The sequence below is a fragment of the Aphanomyces invadans genome (assembly GCF_000520115.1).
Source record: "Aphanomyces invadans strain NJM9701 unplaced genomic scaffold supercont1.26, whole genome shotgun sequence".
NCBI classification, from domain to species: Eukaryota; Oomycota; class Saprolegniomycetes; order Saprolegniales; family Verrucalvaceae; genus Aphanomyces; species Aphanomyces invadans.
The window spans coordinates 339,927-358,593 of NW_008580171.1; the positions used below are offsets into that span (position 1 = coordinate 339,927).

The 18,667-nt window shown below is 58.7% G+C and overlaps 2 protein-coding genes across 3 annotated transcripts; one reads left to right on the plus strand and one right to left on the minus strand.

Moving 5' to 3' along the window:
- The first annotated feature begins 130 nt into the window (after window positions 1-130).
- H310_10436 lies at window positions 131-16,052 on the plus strand. Of its 2 annotated transcripts, XM_008876826.1 has the most exons (8): window positions 131-554; window positions 608-1,837; window positions 1,880-12,065; window positions 12,126-13,573; window positions 13,626-13,947; window positions 14,014-14,415; window positions 14,488-14,766; window positions 14,814-16,052. In XM_008876826.1, exons 1-8 carry the CDS (start codon window positions 149-151, stop codon window positions 16,012-16,014), a joined length of 15,474 nt encoding a protein of 5,157 aa, XP_008875048.1. In that variant the 5' UTR covers window positions 131-148; the 3' UTR covers window positions 16,015-16,052. The 2 variants fall into 2 exon arrangements, with proteins under 2 accessions (XP_008875048.1, XP_008875049.1); XM_008876827.1 differs by having other exon boundaries at window positions 14,488-16,052.
- Window positions 16,053-16,334: 282 nt separating this feature from the next.
- On the minus strand, window positions 16,335-17,576 carry H310_10437 (TKL/DRK protein kinase). Its single transcript, XM_008876828.1, has one exon. It carries the CDS (start codon window positions 17,569-17,571, stop codon window positions 16,417-16,419), a length of 1,155 nt encoding a protein of 384 aa, XP_008875050.1. The 5' UTR covers window positions 17,572-17,576; the 3' UTR covers window positions 16,335-16,416.
- Window positions 17,577-18,667: the final 1,091 nt, after the last annotated feature.

Below are 18,667 nucleotides of genomic sequence, written 5' to 3' on the forward strand. Positions count from 1 at the left end.
GCCAATCACGTTCGAGATATCAACTATTCAGCGAATCAAATGAACGTACTCAATATCCAATCAAAATGATTCAAGTTGATTTTTATAGCCAATAAATGACCACGAATTCAAAGAAGTCTTGATTCAGTTACGAAGCGACACGGTTGAGATGCCGCGGGCATGGCATGCTCTTGTCATGATGCTGCCGGTCGTCGCGGGCGACCTGGCAATTCCCCGATCAAACGTCGTCAACTCTATCGGAAGCGTCGACACGTTGCAGACGATTCCGTTGGTCGCCGATATCGTCATCCCCGACGGCCGTGAGATCTTTCTCCCTATCCACATTCCGTCCGTCGCCGTGGCGGTCAACGCGAACGGGCCCGCAAAAATCGACAAAGTCAGCTCTCTGCACGCCAATGGACTGTTTGGAGTGGGAGAAGTCATCGACATTGACGTCCGATTCACAAGCGCCGTGGACGTCGTCGGGACACCCTCCCTTCGCATGCGCACGGGGTGCAATACTGCATCCTGTCGGGTCAAAGAAATCCAAACTATCACGTGTTCGGCCACCAGTGGTGTGTCGTCGTCGTTCTCGTACTCTTTATTCACGTCTTGTCCATCGCGATAGGCAAGTTTGCTGTGTCATTCCAAGGCCAGACTGTGTCCAACATCCCATTCAATGCGACGCCACTTCGATTGACCAACTACTTGCTTCGACTCACGTCTATCGCAGCCGTCCAAGTGTCGTACGATGCAGGCACTCAAGCGTGCACGTTCTACGGCACAAAGATCACAATTCAATTCGACCAAGTCAACTTTGTCACGCCCAACACGGACGACGGCAACCTCCCATCCCTCACGACGGACCGGTTCAACCTCCAAGGCGACGGCATTGCACTCGCTCACCACACGAGGTCAGTTGATCTGACGCCGGTGGCCATCGAAGTGCAGAGAGGTGTCGCCCCCACCGACCGCGACGCGCTGTTTGTCGGGATGCGGACGCCGACGACACTCATCTTTCGCTACATTGTGGCCTACGGTGACGTGTCGCTGGATCTAGACTATGCCGCGCCAGACTCGTTGTCCCTTAACGCAGGCGGGTCAATTTGCAACGCAGGGACGCTGATCGCGGCATCGCGGACGCTGCCAGTTCCGGGCCGCGCGCCGGCATGGCCCGCCGGGATGGTATCCAGCCTTGCCGTCAACAACGACATTGCGTTGAATTCCAACATTCCCGTCATCACCGCCGTGACGACCACCAAGCCTGACGGCATTTATGGCCAAGGCGAGGTCATCGAGATCAGGATTGCGTTTTCGCTTCCCGTGACGGTCGTTGGGGCCCCCGTGTTGCTGTTGGCGACCGGGATGAATGTCGCGCGAGCGCCGGTTGTCCGAGTCGACGCTGGAGGTACTGTCCTCGTGGCGCAGTACATCGTGAGCTTTGGCGACTACTCGTTGGATCTAACGTACGTGGACGCGACGTCGTTCGTGCTGAATGCGGGCGACGCTGTCCTCCGCCAAAGCACAACGTCGACGATGCCAGTCAACATGACACTGCCCCCAAACGGATTGCCGGGAAGCCTCTTCAACTTGGCCAACATCGTGATCGACACAACCCCGCCATACATTATGTCTGTGACGAGCGCTCTACCCAACGGCGTGTACACGACTGGCGACGTCCTGTCGTTTGCCATGGTGTTCTCGCGCCCGGTTTTCGTGACTGGCATGCCGCAGTTCCAAGTTGCCACGGGGTCGACCAACCTCTGCCCTGGCCAGTTTGTCGTTCGAGTCCCGACGGACGGCGACGCCAAGGTGTTTATGTTCCCCGAGGCAGTCGATTGGCGCTGGCTCGAACCAGGTACTTGGCGTTCATCTGTCGTGGAATGCTGACTTGGTGTAGGATATTTCGTTGTTATCGGCGGTCGGACGTACACAGTCGCTGGCATCGTGGGGTACAAGGTCACCATGATCGAATCGTACGTGGGGACGGCGGTGAACCTCGGCACAGACCCTGCGTCGCCGCAGCTGTCCATCTTCACGCGGGGATTCCAGTATGCAACGTACACTGGAGGCAGCACAACGTCGACGCTCCAATTCTCGTACCAAGTCCAGCACGGCGATGTCTCTCCCGACTTGACGGTGGCGTCCGATGTTCTCCTTCCCCCCGGCAGTTCGATCCTGCGCCTCTCGACAACTCCGTCAACCCCTGCCAACCTGGCCATGCCAGCCACAGGGTCGGCAGGAAGTTTGGCAGTGGCGAGCCAGTTGGTTATCAACACTGACCCGACGACCGTCACGAGCATTTCGTCGCCGACTCGAAGCGGGGTGTATGTCACAAACAGTATCGTTGCCATGGCTGTCCAGTTCTCGAATCCCGTGGTTGTCGTTGGCCCGACCGCACCGGGGCTTCTCACAAACGTGGGCGAGAACCGGTTTGCAACGTATGTGTCGGGGTCTGGCACCAACACGCTCTTGTTTCAACTGGTCATTCTCTCGTCGGATTCGGCGGCGGCGGTCGCGCCGCTTTCCCGGGATGCCATTCGCATGCCCAACGTATTTACGTCCATCCGACGGAAATCCATGAACCCCATGGACTCGGCCATCCTGACGTTGCCTGCTGCTGCGCTGACGTTGGCATCCACGGTTCTGACCGTGAATCCATCCGCAGCCACAGTCACCGGACTGGCGTTGGAGGCGCCGCTTTGGACCACCACCACCATGGCATTGCGGCCCGGAGACACGGCCACAATCGCCATGACCTTCAGTGAGCCCGTCGCTGTTGCGGGCGGTACAGTCCCCTTGCTCGATCTGACGGTGGGAAAGCCCGCAACGTACACGTCTGGGACTGGCACGGTCAAGCTGTTGTTTCAGTACACTGTCCAATACGGCGACCAAGTCGCGAGTTTCGACATCGCGTCCCCCGACGCGCTTCGTCTGAATGGAGCGACCATTGTGGCTGTCAACGGAGGGGCGCCGGCGAGTGCCCAGCTTTTTCGGCTCAGCTTGGTCATGAGCAACAACCAGCCGCCACGGCAGCCCTTGGCGATCGATCCGTCGCCATTTCGCATTTTGAACGTTCGATCGTGGACTATCGATGGCACGTACACCGTCGGCGACTCGCTGTTGTTGGCCGTGACGCTCTCGGACACTGTCGTGGTGTCAGGTACGCCTCAGTTGTTGCTCCGCACTGGCAACACTGGAGGCGATCAAGCGGCCAGCTACTACAGCGCAGACGCCAACGTATTGTACTTTGTGTACACAGTCCAGCCAGGCGATGCGATCGTCCAAGTCGTGGAAGCGTCGTCGGCGGCTTTGCAGTGCTGGAACGATGTGGGGCTGAATGCAAACCCAACAGCGGACGATGCGTCCGCGGTGGCGGTCGTGGACTGGTCGAACCAGCTCGTCGTGTGCTGGAGCGAAAGGGGCAACGTGCAAGTGCGGCTGTTCAATAACAACCCAAACATGCCTCTGTGGACAACATTGTCGGCAGCTCTGAATGCCAACGCCGCCCAAGCCGCGAGCAACTGCAAGTGCCGGGGGACGTCCACTGTGCCAAGCCAACTTGTCTGCGCTTGGGAAGAATCCACGGCGGGCGGCTCCAGCGTCGTCCATGTGTCGGTCATGACGGGCTCGGTGGTCAGCCCAGTGTGGACACTGCTGTCCGGTGCGGGCCTGAATGTCGACTTGACCAAGGCAGCGACTCAAGTAACGTTGGCGAGCGCCAACAGTGGCGTCCTTGTCGGGTGGACGGAAGTCATGGCGGCAACCGCAAATTCCGCCATTCAAATCAAATCGTGGAATGGCAACGCGGGAGCGCCCGTGTGGACATCGATCGACGTGGCATCCTTGATGACCACTCCGCCCACTTCCAACCACTACCACCCTCGGCTCTTTTACTTTAACGCGCGGTTGACGCTCGCATGGACAGAAGCCGTGTCCCCCACGCGGACCAAGATTCGAATCGCAGCCATGGTGGCGACGTCGTGGGTGGCGATGGACGGGAATGGCGCTGGATTGAATGTGCCGACCCGATTGGCGTCCATGCCGGCACGAAGCGTCTGCGATTCGAAGCTGTACGTAGCATGGCAGGCCACCGACACGTCCGGGTCCAACGTAGGGGGTACCATCCGCGTCCAAGTGTACAACAGCGACGGGAATACTTGGACATTCATCGATGGAGGGGTGGGACTCCAGTCGCATCCGACAGCTGCCATCGGGGTCGGATTCGTGTCGCTTGCATGTGCGTCGACGGGGCTGACGGCGGCATGGCAAGAAGAGATTGGTGGGGTCGTGATAAATCGAGCCGCGACGTATTCCACAGCTGCCAACGCATGGAGTCCCGCGGGGACTCCCATGGATAACCCGTCCCAACCCGCGACGAGCACAGGTCCCGTGTTGGCCATGTCCAGCGCATTTCTCTTTGCGGCATGGACAGAGCGCCACGCCGTCAATGGAAAGGCTCAGTTGCATGTCGCCATGTTCGCGTCGGATTCACTCGCGTGGCTCTCGATGACGTATGGATGTTTGAAGCGTCCCGGCACGGGCTTTTCTGTCCCGTATGCACTCACGTTGCCGTCGCTGTTTTCGCAGGCGAGTTTGGGTGACTCTGCCCGCCTGGAGCTGGCTACGTCGGTACCCACAGTCGTCGACATCACGGCGCTGTCCCCACCAGGCCTGTATCGGCTGAAAGACACGGTTCAAACAATCGCTGTCGTGGCCACGGGGACGTCCACCATCACTGGTGGCGGGTACTCGATCGGGTACAACGGAGTCGCGTCGGCGTGTGTGCCGTGGAATGCGGCCGCCATCGACGTCGAGAACGCCATCAAGGCGATTCCAGGCCTCGGCCTGGACGTCGCGGCGACCAAAGTCGCGACCGCATTTCTCCGTGGCGGGGTCCTGTTCCAGATCACATTTGCAACCCCCTCCGTCGGAATCCACCCACTCTCGGTCGAATCGAATGGATGCGCTCCGTTGACGTGCGCGAACGGCGCTGTGTGCGGCCGAGTTCTCGTCAACACAGACAAGCCGGTGTCGGGGGTGCAGCCGGGGTATGTGGATTTTCTCGTGACGTTTTCAGTCCCAGTCCAAGTCGCGCCTGGAGGTGTCCCGCCTGTTCTCACTCTATCCAACGGCTTGGCTGCCACATATACCCCCGGTTCGATCGTCCAAGTGCTTGATGTTGGTGTAGCTGCCCCGAGTCGAACAATTGCCGGATCGTTTGCCCTCGCCTATGGCGGCGTACCGACAGCATGCATTAACGTAGAAGCAACGGTGGACGGCAGCTACTCGTCGGTCCGCCATCGGCTCATGGAGCTTCCTGCCGTGGCAAACATTGGGATTGCGTCGATTCGATCCCGCGTGTTCCAAAATGGCATCCGCCACGTCATTCGTTTCCAACAGGGGGCGCCACTCGCGTTGTCGTACGAGCGTACAATCACCTGCACGCCGTTGGTTGGGCTGGTCCAAACGATCGATCTCACAACAAGTGCGACTGTGACGGCGGGGAGTTTTGCAGTGGGTTTGGGGTCGCTGACAAGTGCCACGTGCTTGCCCGTTCTCACGACGACGGCGGCGGACCTCGGCGCGGCCCTGGTCGACTTGACCAACCACGAGATCATGGTCACCGTCCAGAAGCAACCCCTTCCCACCGGAGGGTTTCGTTTTGCCGTGACATATCCCGACGCCCACGCCGCCGAAGCCATGCCGCTGACTGTCTCTACCGCTGGCTGCACAGCTTTGGTGTGTGCAGGCGGCACGTGTTCGCTCGTTGTCAATGCGGACTACACTGTTGCCGCCGCGCGGACGCCGTCGCTCACGTTTCGGTATACTATTCAAGCGGGCGACGTTGTCCCGGCCCTTGGCTACACGAGTCTGACGGGAAGCATTCAGCGGGCAGCAGCGTCGGGTACAGTTGCCGCTACCTTGACGCTTCCACAAGGGCTGCGTCCCAGCGGCGTCCAGATCGATTCAACGTCGATGCCGACAGTCACACGAGTTGTATCGTCGACGCCCAACGGCGTGTACTCGCAAGGGAACCGAATTCACGTCGTGGTATCGTTCAACAAAGCGGTCGACGTCACTGGACACCCGACGCTCGAGCTCAGCTCGAATGGTGTCGCAGTGTACACGTCTGGTTCTGGCACGAACGCGATCACGTTTCAGTACGTTGTCGGTCCCGGCGAAGTCACAGCCCGTCTCGACTGTTATTCGACTGCGTCGTTGCAGTTTTTAACGCCCGCGACGGCCATGCACTACCGGGACCCGATCACGCAAGCGCTGACTCCCGTCGACCCGACACTTCCAGTCGGGGCGGATGCCAACAGCCTCGCGACACTGTCCGCGGTCGTCATCGACGCGGTCGTGCCGTCCGTGGTCGCCGTGACGTCGTTGAAAGCATCTGGGACGTACGGCACGGACGAATCGATTGATTTTGTCGTCGAGTTCACTCACCCTGTCGTCGTGACGGGGACGCCGTCGATCGCGTTGAACAGCGGCGGTAGCGCATTGTACACACTGGGCGGACTGCGGCAGCTCCTCGACGTCGGCGTCACGTCCCCTGTCACGTCCGGGCAGTTTGCAGTGTGGTATGACGGAGTGTTGAGTGAATGCATCGTGTACAACGACGTCGACATGCTTCGATCCAAGCTCCTGGATCTGCCTGGCATCGGTGCCATCGGACTGACGTCGGTCACGTCCGCGCCATACGGCCTTGGGCACCGGATTACCGTTCTGTTTGCCACCCCGGATGTGCACACGGCGCCACTGGAGCTCGTCCCCGCGACTCCTCGCCACTGCATCCCGTTGTCTCCTCCATCGTCGAACACGTTCCTCGTCACCCGAGGCAGCGACGACCACCTCACGTTCCGATACACTGTTCAAAACACCGACGCGGCGACTGCGCTGGCCGTGATCGGCCCGACCATTGCGCTCCACGGGGGAACGATGCGGCGGCAAAGCGACAACCCTTCCATGGACGTAGCCACGGCGTTGGTGCTCCCGGCCACAATGCATGCAATTCGAATCCAAGGCGGCGTGCCGTCCATTGCGCATGTCACGATGGTCACTGCGGGCGGCACATACGGCGTCGGGTACCCCCCGGCGTCCAGTCCACCGCATGTCAAACCCGGTCAAATCCTGTTCACCGTCGCGTTTTCGATCGAAGTCGTGTTTGTGGATGACGTCACGATCGTCATGAACACGGGGCGGTCGGCCGTGTTGTATGCGCAGGTGAGTCCTACCGAGTATTCGTTTGTGTACACGGTCGAAGTTGGCGACGCGAGTGCGAATTTCGACTTTGCGTCGCCAAACGCCATGGTAGGCACGATCGTCGGCCGGTCGACGACCAACCGTCAGCCTGTGAACAAAGTCCTGCCATTCCTGCAGCTCACAGGCGCCAACGTTGTGTCGATTGACCCGACGCTGCCGGCAGCAATCGTTGCCGTCACAACAACGCACCCAGACGGAACGGTTGGCGCTGGCGAAGTGATTTCGGTCCAGACGACGTTTGGCCGCCCCACGACCGTCTTGTCTGGGCTGAACCACAATCCGGTCATGTCGGCGAAATTCCCGGCCATGACAGAAGCCAACGGCGTCGTCTACGTGTCGTGGAGCGAAGAAACGTCCGACACCACGAGTGTGGTTTACGTCGGCCAGCTCGACCCGATTGCTGGGTTTCAAGAGCTGAGCCCGCCGGGGGGGATGAACTTTCATGGACCAAACAGCAAAGCCGTCAAGTCGTGCGTCGTCGTCCATGACGGACAGCTCTACGTTGCATGGGACGAGTCCGGCATTGTCAACATTGCGCGGTTCAGCGGCAACATGGCGACGAAAGCATGGACACCGGTGCCGTTTATGGGGTCGAACGCCAACTTGGCGGCCACCGCGTCGACGCCGCAGCTCATCACGTACATGAACACACTCTTCATCGTTTGGATGGAGTTCCGAATCCCCCACACCAACACAGAAGACTCGTTCAGCATTCGCGCCGCCTCGTACGATGCATCTGTCGCCCCGCCGTGGAACGTGTACGACACCGCTCAAGGCACTTATGGCCTCAATAAAGACCGCGCGACGGACCCCCATGCGATTGTGTTTGCTGGCCATTTGTACGTGGCATGGGCCGAGTTTACAGGGTCTCGGTTTGCGATTCAAATCGCAGCGTTCTTGCTCAACACGATGACGTTTGCAAAAATCCCGCAGGTCGGGTACGTCAGCGATGCGTTCGTCACGGCATTTGGCCCGATTTTGTACGCCAACGGCGCCAACAACCAGCTCATGGTGCGGTGGTACACGTTCCCAGCGGCGAGTGTTGAGCCGACAATGCACACTGGCATCGTGATGCCGCAGTATTGGAAAGAACTCGTGATGCCGTTGCCAACGCTAGGGTATGCTCCGCACGTCATGGCGTGTCAAGGCCAAACCATCGTGGCCTACACCGTCCAGACGGCGGGTTCATTGAAACTCGTGGCGGGAGCCGTCGACTCCACCGGGGCACTCTCGAAAGCTCAAACGCTCAACCACAATCTACAACAAGACGCGATGTCTCCGAAATTGGCATGTCTCGCCGGTGGCGTTGCGCTCGCATGGACCGAATACGACGGCGTTTCGTACAAGATGCGCGTCCGACTAAAGAGCGCAGCGAACGACGAGTGGAAAGAAAGCGTCGCTGGGCTGGCCACCCTCGTGCTCACGAATGGACTGGTCGCTGTCAACACAGACTTGAGCGGCACGTGCACGGTAACGCATACGTTTGTCCTGCGCGTCGCCCCGAACACCCCTGCGATCGCCCGACTCAATGCTGCGTCTGTGGCGAGCAATCGCGCCCGGATTCAGGACTGTTTGACTTTTCAACTTGCCAACACGATTTTGTTCCCGCTCGCGTCCGACCGGCGCAGCCTGGCGTATGCAACAAACATCGCCGTCGACACCTCGCCCCCCGTCGTGGTGGACGTCTCGACTACGCTGTCGTCGGGCACATACGGCGCCGGTCAACTTGTTCCTGTCCTCGTTCGGTTCTCGACACCTGTCGTCGTATCTCCTTGGCTGCCGGACGGAAACTCCCCGGCATGGATCGTGTTTCAAAGCCGCGTGGCGGCGTTGGACGGAAGCCACGAGCACAAGGCCGTCTTGAGTGCTGGGAACGGCACGGACACACTCACGTTCCTGTACACGACGCTCGACACGGACAAATTCCTCCTCTTCGACTACATGCTGCCCACGTCCTTGGGTGTCGATCCAATGGCGGGATGGATCCGGCGGAAAGCGACGGTTCCGACCACGGACGCCGTGCTCACGTTGCCGACCCCGGGCCTTGGCCACTCGTTGAGTCGGTGGTTCATAGCTGTCGACACGGCACCGCCGACCATCCTGGACGTCTCAGCGTCGAATGCGGACGGCACGTACTACCCCGGCGACGTCATCCACATCGTGGTGACGTTTTCGCTGCCAGTCATGGTGTGGACAGCCGACTCTCCGCCGCAGCTTGCCCTCGCCACGCAGCCACTGACCAACCCATCCTTGCGCAGCTATGCCACGTACGTCGGCGGCAGCGGCTCCACGCGACTCACGTTCGACTACCAAGTCCAGCCGTTCGATCAAACGACGCAACTGCAGCTGTTCGACGATCGGTCAACGGATGTCGGGTCGTTTGTGATGGCTGTCGAGGCGTCGGCGAACTCGATCTTCCGCCTTGCTTCGTTTCCCACGACGTTGGCGATCCTGGCGTGTCCTGCGCCTGGAACACTGTCCTCGATGAACCAGAGGATTGCCTTGGATTCGACCGTGCCGACGATCACCGGCATGAGCACGACCCTTGCCGATGGCACGTATGACATCGACACGGTGATTCCAATACGAGTCGCGTTTTCAGCGCCCGTGGCGGTCACGGGAATGCCGCTGCTGCTACTAAACGTGTACAAGGATGCCACGAGAGGCGCTGTGTACGCGTCGGGCTCTGGGACAAACGTTATCGTGTTTGTGTACCGAATTCAACTGGGCGACGACGCGTGGCCCCTCGATCACTTGAACACGAACGCGATGCAGCTGAAAATGCCACTGCGGGTGAATCCCCTCCAAGACCCTCCTTTTCCCACAATCCACCGCATGTCGTCCAACCCGACGCTTCCCGCCAACCTGACGCTGCCTCCCCTCGGCCCTGCGCCGCAGATCAACACCCCGCCCAACTTGATTCGAGCAGGGCACGTCATCAACGTCCGTACCGACGGCGTCCGAGTCAGTCAAGTCGAGTCCAGCGCCCCCAAGACTCGAGTCACGTACGCCGCAGGCCACGTCGTTGAACTGTTTGTCCACTTTACGCAGTTGGTGTACGTCATGGGGACGCCTCAGTTGATGCTCAACGTTCCAACACGAGCGACGTATGTGTCTGGGTCGTCCACTGAAGTTCTCCGCTTTGTGTACACGGTGGCGCCTGGGGACACGGCTGCTGGGCTCGAAATCACAAGCGTCCTGTTGGGAGCAGGCGTGACGATCCAAGATGCTGTGGGAATTCCAGTCCCGTTGCAGGTCCCGTCGGTGGGGTCGCAGCACAGCCTAGGCGTTCGATACAAGATCACGATCGCGGGCATTCCCCCTGTCGTGGTTGGGGTCGCAGCACCGACATCCCTTGGCAATGCGGTGCTCGCCGCGGGCGACGTGGTTCAATTCACTGTGATGTTCTCGATGCCTGTGGTTGTTCAAGGAGCGGCTCCTCAGATGGCACTCAACGTGGGTCAGTCCGCTGTGTACGTGTCGGGCTCGGGCACGTCCTCGCTGTTGTTTGTCTACACAATTCGAGCGGGAGATGCCGGCACGTTGGACTACGCGAGTGCAGCCGCCCTGTCCGGCACAATACGAGCGCTATCCACGACTCCGACAACGCTTGCGACGTTGACCTTACCGCTTCCTGGCGCGGCGAAAAGCCTGAGCGCGTCGTCCAGCATCCGCGTCAACACGGTAGCCCCCACCGTGGTGAATGTGACGTTTGCAGGGCTCCAAGATCAAGTGTGCACTGTCGGGATGGACATTCCGATTCAAATTGCCTTTTCGTATCCTGTGGCTGTGGTGCCAAGCCCCGAGATGCCCACACTAGCACTAGCGACCAAGGGCAACATGAACCAAGTCGCCCGATACGTTGGCGGGACCGGCACTTCGTTGCTGCATTTCATCTACACCGTCCAGGCCGGCGACGCGTCCACTGCGCTCGAGTACACGCATGCGAATGCGCTGCGAGGCACGATCTTGCAGTTTAGTTCGTCGCCGACTGTGTCGGCGAGCCTGACGCTGCCGGTGCCTGGCTCGACGGGGAGCCTCAGTGGCAATGCCCGGCTGTCGGTATGCATGTCGTGCGCTCGCGTGCTGTCCGTGACAGGGTCCCCCAGCGGCGTGTACACGGTGGGGGACGCGTTGTCGATGGTCGTGACCTTTTCTGAGGCCGTACGATTCGACCGGCCGACGGCAATTCCACCCCCCACGATGTACATCCGGCTCGCCATGGCGCTCGAGCGCGTTGCATCGTACGTGTCTGGCTCCGGCACGGCCGTGTGGGTGTTTTCGTACCAAGTCCAGCCCAACGACGACGTCTATCCGTTTGAAGTGGCCAACACGCTCGCCATGTACGGAGCCAAGGTCGTGTCGGTGGCGCGACCAACCTACTTGGCGTCGCTTCGTCTGCCGCAACCGGGGCGGCCATTCAACTTTAGCGCGTCGTCGTCCGTACGCATTGATACGACGCCGCCAAAGATCGTTCAAGTGACGACTCCCATTCCCGACGGGACATACGGCCCTGGCCACGCGATTCCCATTGACGTGGTGTTTTCGGTGCCGGTCGTGGTCGCGGGCGCGCCAGTGCTTCGACTCGCCGTCCTGCCAACCCCCCAACTGGCAACGTACAACGCACCGGGATCGACCCCGTCCGTTTTGCGGTTTGTGTACGTTGTGCAGCCAGGGGATATGATTTTTCGACTGGATTACATGCGCGTGTGCTCGGACCGGGGGTTCTTCGACGACGTGGAAGGGTACGACCCCGTGGAATCGGAGCTGCCATGCCTGCCGATCGGAACTGTCTCGGCGCTCGACCTCCATGGCGGGTATGGTTTGACTTGTTTCTCGCGGTGCACAACGCAAGTGTGTGGTGTATGTTTGAGTAGGAGCATCAAGGCTGCGGCTGGCACCCCGACGGTCGACGCCAACTTGGAACTGCCCGCCGTGAGCCCATGGCCTGCGATGCGGTACCTTCGCAGCGACTACTCTGTTGTGTATGGCAAGAACTTGACCGAGCGCCGACCAAACCCGGCTGAAGTTGGCAGCGTCTGCCTGTTTGGTCAAGAAGACGAGCAATTTCATCTACTCGCCAACGGTATTCCCAACCATGCGGCCACTTCTGAACTTGCAGCAACTGCATACATGATTGAACTTCCTCGGTTCCCCACTCCAAATTGGTCTCGAGAGCGCCCGTTTGGACTGGTCGGGGTGATGTTGAATGGTGTCCCGTTCAATAATTCCGCCGACCTCGCGCCACAGTCGGCTGACTCGTGCGGCGGCGCCGTCGACGCGGCCACGAAACGATACACGTACGTTGGGGTCCCGACTTGCTTTCTCGAGACAGCCATGGCGCGGTCGACTATGGTGGGGTACGTTCTCGATGGGTACCCCCTGCACGTCTTGCCGACGACCCGCGTGGCACTCGACGAATGCAACGGGGAGCTCGGACCGGACGGCGTTTATCGGTACTACTTGAACCCACACACCATTGAATCCACTGGCACGTTCGTGCCATGCTTCAAGGGGGTGGTGTCGGTTCGCCAGCAACAAGCTATTGTCGTCGATTACCAATTTGTCGGCGGCATCGAAGGGTTCTCGTCGGCGCCAATGCGCCTGCAAGAACTCGTCGTCGTGCCGCACGGTCGAGACAGCATCTGGCTCAATGCCGACAGTGTATCGATATCCACGACCGCTTCCACGCTCATCGTGGCAAGCTCGGGCATTCCCGATGGACCCGTCGGCCCGTTCCCGAACGCATTCAACCCGAATTCGATCCTGCCCCAAAACTACCAGTTCCGCATCCCGCGGTCTCCGGTCCCGTCGGCCACGCGACATCCACTCGCGAGCGGCGCCGTCGTCGGAGTCATGCTGAACGGCATTCCCATGTACAACACGATCGACACGGACGGCAACTCGTTGCTCGACCCTCGCATCGTCCGCCACTTGATTCTGGACAAGTGCAACGGATACGTCGACGCCACGGGGGCATATCGGTACTACGCGCCACCAGACTGTCTCCTCGAAGCGCTCGGCGAGGTGGCGGGGCAGCCATCGCCCCTTATCGGGTACGCTTTGGACGGCTATCCTATCTACGGACGGTACGACGCGTCTGGCAGAGTGCCCACGAATTTGGACGCGTGCAACGGACGGGTCAACGAAATGGGATCGTATCAGTACCACGTGACGGACTTGCCACCGTACACGATCGGGTGTTTTTACGGGGTCGCGCTGCAGTCGGCGCTGCCGTTCTACCAAAGCTTGGCGGTGTCCAGCGCCATCGCGATTGACTCGACTGCGCCATACATTACAGACATCACGACATTGAAAAACCCAGGTAGACACAACCCCAGCACGACCATGGCAAGGACTTCCATGTGATGACGCAGGGACGTACACGGCGGGGGAAACGATCGACTTTCGAGTGTTGTGGTCCAACCCGATCGTTGTGACGGGGACACCGACGCTGACGCTGGCAGTCGTGAACAACACAACGCGGGTGGCTGCCGTCGCCACGTACAGCGCGGCCACGAGCACATCGACGACAAGCGTATTCTTGTACGTCGTCGGGCCAGAAGAGTATGTGGACGACCTGGCCGTGAGGTCGCCGACCGCACTCGAGCTCCCGGCAGGGTCGTCTATCAAACGTGCGGCGACAACGCCAATGCTAAATGCCATCCTCACTTGTCCTGTGGCTACGCTGGGGGCAAGGTATGGCAGTGGTGTGCTGGGAAATGCACTTCGCATCAGGATGACGACCTATTGATTCCATCATAGGATTCAAGCGGTTGCAAATGTCCAAGTCAACCTGCGTGGCTTGTACCACCCCGACGCGCAAGACTTGACCGTGTACTTGATGCACAACGACATTCGCGCGCGCCTCTTCGACCCGATTCCGATGTCGGGGTACCATTTTGGCCGGCCGCGGGACAACACAGCGCTGCATGTGGACATCGAGGACAGCGTGAGCGGCATTGGCGGCGACTACTCGTTTGTCGCGAGCAACCTCGGTGTGAACCTCGCGCTGAGTGGGATCGCCACACAAAGCACGTCGTTCGGACCGACGTCGCTCGCGAACAAAGCCATTGACGGCATTCGGTCGGCGTATTTTTCCAGCCAGTCCATCGCCCGGACGTCTGGTTGCGCTCAGCGAGACCCGTCGCCGTGGTGGCAGCTACGGTAAGGAACCATTCTGGAGGGTGTGCCGATCGTGTGGGAGAGTTGACTCGTCGTTTTCTTGTGGGTTGGTAGGCTCGACGAGCCCGTGGCCATTGGCACGATCAAGATATTCAACGTGGCTCAACAACGCAGTCAATTTGAAGTGCAAGTCGTCACAGTGACCGGGCCGATTCCAGTCGAAGGCACATTTCAGCTGCGCGTGGGCGGCACATGCACGACGCCTCCTGTGTCTGTCGATGCCGTCGCCATGCGGCGCGACGAACGTATTTTTGGCGACTCGTTCCAGGCCAAGCTCGAGGCTTGCACTGGCCAGGTGACAGTCCTGCGAAGCGCGGCCGACCGCATGGGAGGGTATGGCATGCGTTTGGAGGGTGAATCACCTTTATCGGTGCGTGTAGGTATTCGTGGACAGTGACGTTTGTCCAAGACGTGGGATCGATAGCCCTCATGGACGTCGTCAACCCGACGCAGCCGACGCTCGAGGCGTCCGTCATGACCGTCTTCGACGCCACTGCGAACGACTGGTATTCGTACCAAACGGCCATGGAAAACGTATTTGAGGACACGTTGTATCCGTGCTACGTGATGGTGTTTGATGCGTTGTCGGCGCTGACGTTTGAATCGTTGCAAGATGCGCTGGACGCGGCCGTGTGGAGTCGGTACATTGAAAACGGCCCGATGGAGAAGACGATTTTGCTGCCGGCCAACACGAAGGGGCAGTACGTTCGCATTCAGCACAACTCGCCGCAGTCGTTGAGTCTTGCCGAAGTCGAAGTGTACACGGAGCGGCACTACTCGTTGTCCGACTACTTTGAGGGAAGCCCGGTTGTGAACCAAGCATTCGAGTCGAACGTGGTGTGGACACCCGAGGTGTCCTTCCAGTTCGCGTTCGGGGGGCAGTTGGCTCGCGGCGAATGGAGTCTGGTGCTGCAAGATCGACGGCCGTCCATCGGCGCCATCAAGGACGCGTACCCGCTGCAAGGCGAAGGAGGGCTGTCCGAGTGGCAGCTCGTCATCACCAACACGGCCGGCACCACCACCACGCACTACCTGTCGATGGTTGCGACGGTCGCGACCCTGCCCAAGTACGGCGACCTTCTCGTCGACATTCGCGAGTCCGAGACAGACCACCTTGACGCAGAGGGCAATTCGTACTTGGATCGGTCTGAAGCCAAGCATTTCTTGGCGACGTACTGGCCAGGGTTTATGTTCCTCGACGCGTTTGTGCAGTTTCGGCTTGTGCAGGACGTGGTCGACACGTATGCCACGCACGGCCGACTCAAAGTGTATGGTCAGCAAGGCCAGCAGCGGTGGATCGCTGACACGTGCGAGGGCGCGGTGTGTGTCATGCCGCCAACTCACTACGAACTGTACACGTCGCAGTCGGTCGCGGCCCCCCAGCATTTGCTGGACAAGACGAGGACCATCCAGTACCTGCCGTCGGCGCAGTTTGTCGGGATGGACGCGTTCACGTACACGATTAGCCTCAACAACAAGGACGCGATCGGTCTAGTGCGACTCCAAGTGCTGAATTGCCGAGACCCGTCCTGTGTGCACGATCTGTACTTGGCACAGAGTAGCATGCAGCCTGTCAGATGATCCGAACTCGGATTTGATCTGTGTGTGAAATGTGCTCCGACTGTACTGTCGATGCATCGTGTGTGCTCAGCAGGGCGAGTCGATGCCGTCTTCATCTCGTCCTGGAGCCGTGTCCATTGCGTGAGGGCACGATGAGTGGATGAGCTGAACAGGTGCATCAATCGTGGAGCACGCGGGTGGGGCTACATGAAGGGTGCCGGGGCTATAGTGTGCATGGACAGCAGCCCTCGATGGCTTGACCTCGGCGATGGTGCCCGGGACATGCTCGGCGCCGTCCCACGGGGCCATTCCGTCGTTAGGATGGTTTTGGTGGTTTTCCCTGCAAATTCAGACGATTTTAGCAAATCGTTGAAAATATGTCCAATCAACCACACGTTGGCAAACGTTTACACACACTGTCCTCTACTGGCCGCTCAAAGTGAACTCGAGCTTGGCTTGCTGCAGCATCTCGACGACGCGGGCACTGGTCGGGCGAAGCGCGGGGTCAAACTGCAGGCATGCCTTGGCGATCTGGAGAATCGAGGGCGGACAGTCGGGCGAGAAAGTCGGGCGGAGTTCGCCACGGGCGACTTTGACAACAATCGACATGTCCGGGGCGCCACCGGCCTTGCTGCTCTTCTGGTCGTCAAACGGGATTTCGCGTGTATCCAACTCGGACAGGACCACGCCAAACGAGTACACATCGGAGATTTCAGAGTAGATGTCGCCGAGCATGACTTCGGGAGCAGTCCACCGGACAGTGCCAACACCAGCGGTCAATGTTTCTTCGTAGCTGCGGTTTCGGCTCAGGCCAAAATCGGACAGCTTGGCAATCATGTTGGAGGTCAAGAGAACGTTCTTGGACTTGAGGTCGCGATGGATGAGCTTAGGGGTGAGGCCGTGGAGGTACGCAAGAGCCTGCGCAACGTCAATGGCAATGTTCACCTTTTGTTGAGGCCAGCTCAACTGGATCTTGGGATTCTCCAACAACGTGCGGACGTCGCCGCCGTCCATGAATTCGGTCACGGCGCTCAAATCCATACCCGACGTCCACGTGGCACCGAGGAACTCGACAATGTTGGGCGACTTCAATCGTCCCATGATCTGGATTTCCTTGGAGAACAGCACAGCCTGGTCATCGCCTTCAATCATGCGCTTGATCGCGACGGGTTGGCCGTGGTAGTGGCCCAACCACACAACACCGAACGCACCGCGCGAAATCGCACGGGTTAGGAGAACTTCATTGTGGTCGATGCGGAACGGCAACAGTTCCGGGAAGTAGTTTTCCGAAGGATCGGCAGGGGCCTGGATCGGTCGGAATGTGTCGGTGGCGCCAGAGTTGAGATTCCGCGACGTGTTGGTCGCTTGCACGCCCGACTTCGAGCGGCCGTTGGGGAGGTTGCGCAACGAGTGGTTGAACGTAGACTGGTTCACATACACGTCGTTACTCGACTTGCTGCTTCTGCATGAGCGCCAGATGAAGAACCCAGCGAGGATAGCGACGACAACGCCGGCCGCGATCGCAACGATCAGCACGGTATCGCTCATTACCCCGAGAAAAATGCAAATGACTGGCATCTCGACCAACTCTCTTCCAAAAGACGTAATGTGTGAATCCACCAATCAAAATTTGCAAAAGAAGTCAACGGCCAATCAAAATCATTTCTTTATCTACCGTTTGGCAAAAATAGTGTGTGTTACAGTTGGCCATTTTACAACCGGGCGAAGGCAACAAAACGTTTTTTTCGGTTGCATGTCCTAGCTTGAACATGACAAAAAGTCGAAAATAACATGATCTTTTAGATCGCAGGCACGCAACAGGGCGGATGACACGGACCCAGTCGCTGGTGGCAGTGGACGGTATTGACCTATTGCCTGGCATGATTACGAGCCAGAGGCTTTCGCGGTGAAGTTCGCTGCTCAGCTATGCACGTCGAGTTGGGGCTTAACGAATCTCTGCTCCGTACTCGATGGAGGGGATTCTGTGGCAATTCAAGAATGACAACAGACAGGATCAAATTTCGATCGAATCTCTCCTCCTGATGATTAGTATTGTACTGTTTTAGCCAATCAAAATATTTCCAGTGGAGTATTTTGATGCAAACGACAACGTGTTTTTGTGGGGAAATTGTGCGCTGGGGATCCTAATTACATAGTCGACAGGTCATCCACCGTGTACAAAAGGCCTGAACAAGCGATCGTCGCGATCACAATCATAAATGGAAAAATGCCACGATCGCAACACCCAAAGCTGAATGGAGGCTCTTGACCCACACATGCCGCACTACTGCCTTCTCCCGATTTTCCTCGTGTATTGACCTGAACAATTGCACTCGTCTTGCAGAGCAATCAATGTCCTGGTTGAATGAACTGGAATGAACGAGGCACGAAATGTATTCATGTAATAATACTACTAGTATTCATGCATTACTACTAGTAGTCAATAGTAAGGATCATGTTCCGAAATACTAAGTACTACTAGTAGTAGTTGGTGTCTTTTCATTACTATAATACTTCAAGTAGTAGCAGTACAGATTTTCCAGGTAGTACTGGTAGGTACTACCTCTGTCCCTCTATACTGTCATTTGTATTCAAGGTGACCCAGAGAAGTCATTTCTTCTCCAACACTAATAGGGACGTTTAGCAAGTCCGGAATCATAATACGGTTTTTGCA

Excerpts from the sequence above, each read along its gene's own strand:
- H310_10436 (XM_008876826.1), top strand. The coding sequence starts at position 149 with ATGCCGCGGGCATGGCATGCTCTTGTCATGATGCTGCCGGTCGTCGCG. Across the intron at positions 1,838-1,879 it reads TTGGCGCTGGCTCGAACCAG|GATATTTCGTTGTTATCGGC; the intron begins GTACTTGGCGTT and ends GACTTGGTGTAG. Across the intron at positions 14,767-14,813 it reads GCGGCCGACCGCATGGGAGG|GTATTCGTGGACAGTGACGT; the intron begins GTATGGCATGCG and ends CGGTGCGTGTAG.
- H310_10437 (XM_008876828.1), bottom strand. The coding sequence starts at position 17,571 with ATGCCAGTCATTTGCATTTTTCTCGGGGTAATGAGCGATACCGTGCTG.